Below are 7,203 nucleotides of genomic sequence, written 5' to 3'. Positions count from 1 at the left end.
TAAATAAATAAATAAATAAAACTCACACAGACTCACACAGAGGTTTATGAAGCAATAACTATTTCTGAGTCAAAGTCAAACTTGAAATGGACCAACTTATTAACTTAAAACCATTAATAATTTGTCTTTGCACCAAATATTCTTAAAACATTTGTTGTAGGTGGAAGTTTCTGCGTCTTATTTTGTAAAGTGACACCACACTTTGGACTGTTTTGCTTTCGACATCTCGACTCTTGACTGTAGCTGTTAGTGTACCCCTGCCCTGTGGAACCAGGTCTGATGGCAGACCCGGTCCAGTTACCAACCAGTTTGCATGTTTAAGAGCAAAATGTGAAAACTGGTTCAACATCTAATTTATTGTTTTTCTGTTTTTGTAATTTTTCATTCATATTTTACCACCTACCTACGTCTGCAGCGTTTGTTTTATTTTAACATTTTATACATTAAACCCTTCAGCTCATTTATGAATTCACTTGTTTTCTTGTAACTTTATTTTCTTTTACATTTTTCACTTTATATAACAATTTACAAATATGTCCTCCACAGAAATACATTTCAATCACTTCAGTCCCTTTAAAATTATTATTCTTTTTGAAATATGCTTCAGCATTACTGTATTTGCTCTATGTTTGGCTTTATTGGTCACTATTAGGTTTTGCTTTTGCTGCATTTATGGCTTTTAACTAGTATTTTACTACTTTCAGCTTTTAGTCACTGTTTAGATGCGTTTAGTTTTTGCCAACCTTTTGCTGTTTTTTCTGGCTTTCTACTAGTATTTTAATACTTTTAGGTTTTAGCTAACTGTTTGCTGCATTTAGCTTTCATTTAGCTTACACTTTATTTAGATCAGGACCATTCAACTGGTGGACCAAAGTCTGACCCACCAATTGGTTCATTCATCTGTTAAAACCAAACTCCTGGTTTTCTACTTTATACAACGAGTTGTTTTAGTTCAACATAGACATGTTTGTATCTACAGAAACATCAGAATCTTGGCTACAAGCTGGTAAAAACATTTCTATGAACATCTAAGACAGTTAAAAATACAAGCTGCTGAAGATAAAACTATGAAAGTGAAAATAAAGATATCAAAATATTATTTATGGTACGTAAGAGGCAGAATGTGTTATTGTTTTCATTGTTTAATTATCACTACTTTTACAGGGTTCTGTATGTTGTATTCCTGATTAAATGCAGTAAAATAAACTCATTCAAAGGTAACAGGTGTTTGTAAAACTTGGTTTATTTAAAGAATGACTTTATTTGCTGGATGTTCGGCCCCTCAGCTGTTGACCTGCAGTAACTGTGGCCCCTGGAGTGATTTAGTTGAATAAGCCTGATTTAGGCCATACATGCCTTTTGCTAATTTTACTTTAATTATCATTTTGTCTTTATTCATTTTCAGCAAATGTTTAGCTTCTTTTATCTTTTACAGCTCAGTTTCCCACATATTTCAGCAGTGATTCAGTTCTCAGCTCTCATTTCTCTACAATTTGCTTCACTTTTGAACATATTTGCTGAGGATTTGTGGTTTGAAATGTTGGGTTTGTTGAGGAGGAGTCTTTGTAAAGAGTGTGGGAACAGCACAAGAAGCCCAGTGCACCAACCCTGCTGCCAATCCACACACAAAACACGGGTCCTGCCAGCGAGGCCTTATTGTGATCCCTGTTTCATCCTGGTGGTCCTGCAGTGCTCAGAGACTCAGACCGTGAGAGGAATCTTAGACCACATTAAATGTAATATGTGTGTTTGTTTGTGTGCTGATTCCTGCTTGTTTGTGTGCTGATTCCTGTTTGTTTGTGTGCTGATTCCTGTTTGTTTGTGTGCTGATTCCTGCTTGTTTGTGTGCTGATTCCTGTTTGTTTGTGTGCTGATTCCTGCTTGTTTGTGTGCTGATTCCTGCTTGTTTGTGTGCTGATTCCTGTTTGTTTGTGTGCTGATTCCTGTCAGGAGAGACAACAAAGGACTTGTGACGTGTGACAGAACAACATCCAGATGTTTTGACTGGTCAAACACTCATTTAAAGATGAAGTGTTTTTAGATAAAATCTCTTACAGCTGAAGTTTCATCACTTCAGAACAAAAACACAAACACTCTTTAGTGTGTGTGTGTGTCTGTGTGTGTCTGTGTGTGTGTGTGTGTGTGTCTGTCTGTCTGTCTGTCTGTCTGTTAGCAAAATATTTTATGAACCAGTGGGGGGATTATAATAAATTTCTCAGAAAGTAATTATCAGATATAAACAAGTCTGTTGTAAATGAGATCTTTGATCTCAGTGAGACAAGCTGTATAAATAAAGGTCAAATTAAAAAATAAATAAATAAAACTATCTACAACTGAGCAACTGATGGAGTTTATTCAAGCTGCTGTTACAGCCGATAGACTTTAGGAACATAGAAACAAATAATTCTATTTTCATTTTCCAAAAAAGAGCCATAAGAATTATAGCAAGTAAATGACAATATAATCACCCATCAAATATACAGTATAAAAATTCCCTTCTGACCCTCCGCGGGTGGTCTCTTTCATCCTCTGAGCTCGGGTCCTCTACCAGAGGCCTGGGAGCTTGAGGGTTCTGCGCAGTATCTTAGCTGTGCCTAGAACTGCACATTTCTGGACTGAGATGTCTGATGTTGTTCCTGGGATCTGTTTTAGCCACTGCTCCAGTTTGGGGGTGACTGCCCCGAGGGCCCCGATGACCACAGGCACCACTGTGGTCTTCACCTTCCAGGTCTTTTCCAGTTCCTCTCTGAGGCCCTGGTATTTCTCCAGTTTCTCATGCTCCTTTTTCCTGATGTTGTGGTCACTTGGTATTGCGACATCCACCACAACGGCTTTCCTCTGTTCTTTATCCACCACCACAATGTCCGGTTGGTTCACCATTACCATCTTGTCTGTCTGGATCTGGAAGTCCCACAGGATCTTAGCTCGGTCATTCTCCACCACCTTTGGGGGTGTTCCCCACTTCGATCTCGGGGCTTCCAGTCCATATTCTGCACAGATGTTCCTGTACACTATGCCCGCCACTTGGTTATGTCGTTCCATGTATGCTTTCCCTGCCAGCATCTTGCACCCTGCTGTTATGTGCTGGACTGTCTCAGGGGCCTCCTTGCACAACCTACACCTTGGGTCTTGTCTGGTGTGGTAGATCTGAGCCTCTATTGCTCTGGTGTTTAGGGCCTGTTCCTGTGCAGCTAGGATAAGTGAAGTTATTAAAATGTTATGAGCTGGTTGATTATAGGATTTAGCTGATTATGTATAGGACTCATAAAAACGTATTACCTTTGAATATTCAATCTAACTTCATTAAAAGAGGGAAAGTATTTATAATCTTAAAGGATTTTAAATGTTTGTTAAACCTAAAATTACAATTAATTGGAGTTCAAGGAATAAAGTTGTGGAAGAACTAGGCTAACAATGTTAAATATGCTGGTTCTATTAGGTTATATTTGGAAAAATGGTAAAATCTGACTTGTTGACAAAATATGAAAAAATGTAATAAGCATTAATATAAGTTGCTGTTTGAATAATTGTAGATCTTTTTAATTTATTTCTCTTTTTCTCTTCTTTTTGCTGATCATTAGGGTATGAATTCTTTATGTATATGTATGTAGGGGTGTGTGTAATATATATATTTTCTTGTTAAATGGGAGCAGACACAAGATTTTTTTCTTCTTTCTGCTCCTTTTCATTTTAAAGATGTCCTGTTTGTGTTTATATTGAATTTTGTTTTAAACAAAATACATTTTTTAAATAAAATAACTCAGGACATTTTTACTCATATTTATCGAAGGTTAAGTTTGGTAGAAGCTCAGAGTCATTTTCACAACCTGTCAGATGACACGAGACGAGACAATAATCACATAAGATCATAATGTTTTTAAAATTTGACTAAACTGCTAAAAGCACATCATCTTTCAGGATAAGACTGGATAAAGTTTAAAGCTTAGACCTATATATCAGAGTAAATGTACAGATTTTCTGTTTTCTACATGTGTGAGCTGCACTAACAGGAGCACACACATCAGTGTGTGTCTGTGTGGGGGAGGGAGCTCCAGCCCTGCTTTCTGTCTTTGTCAAGTAAATTATTTAAATCCCACAAGAATTAAAGCAGAAATGTGTTATCAGCGCCCTGCATTGTGTCAGCCCGGCTGTAAGGCTCGAGCCCCCCGGTCTGCTCTCAGTGTGAGTTCACATAAACATCACAGAGTGTGAAACACGTCGCAGCACAACAAAGGTGAACAACACATGGCTTTGACCTCACACCAGATGTCTTCATCATCTGAGCTTCTTCACATTTCTCTGATGAGCTTGGTTCAGCTGGAGCAGTGGTTCCTTTTGAGACTTGTGTAGCCCTGAGTCATTGTGTCATTGTGTCATTGTGTCATATCACTAGTACCCTTCAGTCAAACACAATGATGATTGTACAACACTATAATGTTCAACAGCTGATTATTAAATGTAAATTACTTATTTAACCCCCTTTAAATTAGAACCTTTAATTCTCAGGTATTTTATTCTTTTCAACTCAAACATAAAGATAAAACCTTGAAAGTGAAAATGTCAGGCGTAGAAAACTGCAGAGTCCAAAATACTTTAAATACCTTAAATGAGTAAATTCTGTGAGATTCCACATTTTATACTGGGTTTTATTTTGTGTTGATTATGTTTACATTTTGTGCAGAAAGCACAGGGCCCTACATATCTCTGTCCTATTTTTATTGATTTATTTACACACCTGGGACATGTTTCCACGGACCCCCTGTAACATGTTTGTGTACCCCCGCTGGTTGTGACTCACTGAGCTGGGCTCAGAGGCCCCCTGCCACTCCTACATGACTGTTGTTAGTCTGTTTCAGGAGATTTGTGAGAGCAGGACATTAAATATTTTTGGTTTGGTCCATGAGCTTCACCTCTTCCTCCTTCAGTCCCTCCAGTTTGTGTCATCAGTTCTCTGTTGATGGTTGTGTTTCATCTCTCTCTCCTTCAACTTGTTTTTTATTGCTGCAGCAAACTGAAGCCATAATGTGGAGAAGCCTGAGCCTCAGTGTGAGTGCACCTGATGTTAAAACCTCCTCTGTGCTTCTCATCCCACTTTTTATCTCATGTTTGTGGAAATCAAATCTTTTTATGCTTCCTCTTCAGCAGTGCAGACGGTTGTTTGTCAAAGACACACTGTAGCTGTTGTCAGGTGTGAAAGTAGTTTATAAAACTGACTAAACATGTTAAAGTTAGTTTACTTCACATTTATAACAATTAACTGGTTAAATCTGCTTTAGATAAAACATTTAACTTCAAAAATGTGAGATTTTTATTTATTTTGTGATGTGCTGAAGTGTGTTTTTACTGTTGGACTACTCCTGATTAATACGTTGTGTTTCTGTGTTTTGTGTGTGTGTGTGTGGTTTTGTGTGTAAGGTTTTGTGTGTGAGGTTTTGTGTGTAATGTTTTGTGTGTGAGGTTTTGTGTGTAATGTTTTGTGTGTAAGGTTTTGTGCGTGCACAGTGGAGCTCTGTGTCAGGTTGTAGCTGCAGCAGGGGGTCTCTGGTGGGATTGTTGGATCCAGCTCTGCTGAAGAAGCACAGCCACACATTAGTTTGTGTGTCTGTCTCACCTGTGCTCTGACATCTCATTTATTGACAGGATTGTTGTTTTTCCTTCACTCATCGTCCTGACAGACACACACATCGTCCTGACAGACACACACATCGTCCTGACAGACACACACATCGTCCTGACAGACACACACATCGTCCTGACAGACACACACATCATCCTGACTGTTATGATTTCTGTCTGTGTTAAGTGTTTTTATGTTTTGTTTCTGTCATGTTCATGTTTCCTTCCTCCTGTCTTGCCCTTGCTCCAGCCCCACCTACTCACACCTGATCCTCATGTGTCTCCCTCAAGTGTTTGTTGTTAGTAATTGTTGTCTGTGTATTTAAGCCCAGTCTTGTCACTGTGTCTTTGTCTGATCATTGTTGGTTTGTTTGTATGTCTCCTGCTCTTGTTAGATTCATGTTCTACCCTAGCTTTCTTGTCCCTGATTTTTGTTTAGTTCTCTGTTTTTTGCCACCACATTGGCTTTTTATTTAATAAATTTTTGTTAAAACTCTCTAGCCTGCCTGCATTTGGGTTCACCCTGCCTCATAGCCATAACACTGACAGACACACACACGTGACCTTTGGTTCATTAGTATCGTCTCCTCAGCCTGATTCTCTGTGCTGACAACAATAAAATGTGCTCAGGCTCCAGTTAAACACAGACACACACTTGAATCAAATTCACACATGTTCCAAGTTTGATGTGTTGTTTTGTGTGTTCACAGAGACCTGCTGTCTTCAGAGTACGAGGAGAGACATGTGACAGAAACTGGGCAGACTGTCGTCACCAGTGTAAGATCCTACAACTCCTCCTCCTTCATCCTCACTCACATTTTACATCACTGTTCCAGCTGGAGCTGCTCACACTTAACTGTGGGCTTTTAGTGCTTTGGACAGGAATAAAAGCTTTATTAAAGCATTATTACACAAAACATGACAAACAACACAACAAAATTTTAATTCACACTTACTGAGGCTGTTGTCTGATTGATCTGCACGTTGTTTGTCTCAGTGAAGTCTGAGGAAACTCTTTAGTCTAAACTATATCTGACACTGCCTATCAAACCTGACATCACATAACACAATAACTGGCCCCTGTGGTCCCACTGACCATCACATAACACAATGACTGGACCCTGTGGTCCACTGACCATCACATAACACAATGACTGGCCCCTGTGGTCCCACTGACCATCACATAACACAATAACTGGCCCCTGTGGTCCACTGACCATCACATAACACAATGACTGGTCCCTGTGGTCCCAATGACCATCACATAACACAATAACTGGCCCCTGTGGTCCCACTGACCATCACATAACACAATAACTGGCCCCTGTGGTTCCACTGACCATCACATAACACAATAACTGGCCCCTGTGGTCCCACTGACCATCACATAACACAATGACTGGACCCTGTGGTCCACTGACCATCACATAACACAATAACTGGCCCCTGTGGTCCACTGACCATCACATAACACAATAACTGGCCCCTGTGGTCCCACTGACATCACATAACACAATAACTGGCCCCTGTGGTCCCACTGACCATCACATAACACAATAACTGGCCCCTGTGGTCCCACTGACATCA

General features: G+C 39.5%; 1 protein-coding gene across 1 annotated transcript in view; it reads left to right on the top strand.

Annotated features, from left to right (window-relative positions):
• The window catches only part of adam22 (ADAM metallopeptidase domain 22), a gene marked incomplete at both ends in the record, with an annotated part of 44,697 nt that overhangs the window by 3,997 nt on the left and 33,497 nt on the right, over positions 1-7,203 (top strand). Inside the window, 1 exon segment of the mRNA XM_014033053.1 lies at positions 6,327-6,393. Within this exon segment, the coding sequence (XP_013888507.1) occupies positions 6,327-6,393 (67 nt within the window).

This window comes from Austrofundulus limnaeus, unplaced genomic scaffold (genome assembly GCF_001266775.1).
Source record: "Austrofundulus limnaeus strain Quisiro unplaced genomic scaffold, Austrofundulus_limnaeus-1.0 Scaffold1611, whole genome shotgun sequence".
Classification (NCBI taxonomy): domain Eukaryota; kingdom Metazoa; phylum Chordata; class Actinopteri; order Cyprinodontiformes; family Rivulidae; genus Austrofundulus; species Austrofundulus limnaeus.
Note: the sequence above shows the minus strand (reverse complement) of the source record. Positions and strands in the feature narration are given on the sequence as shown.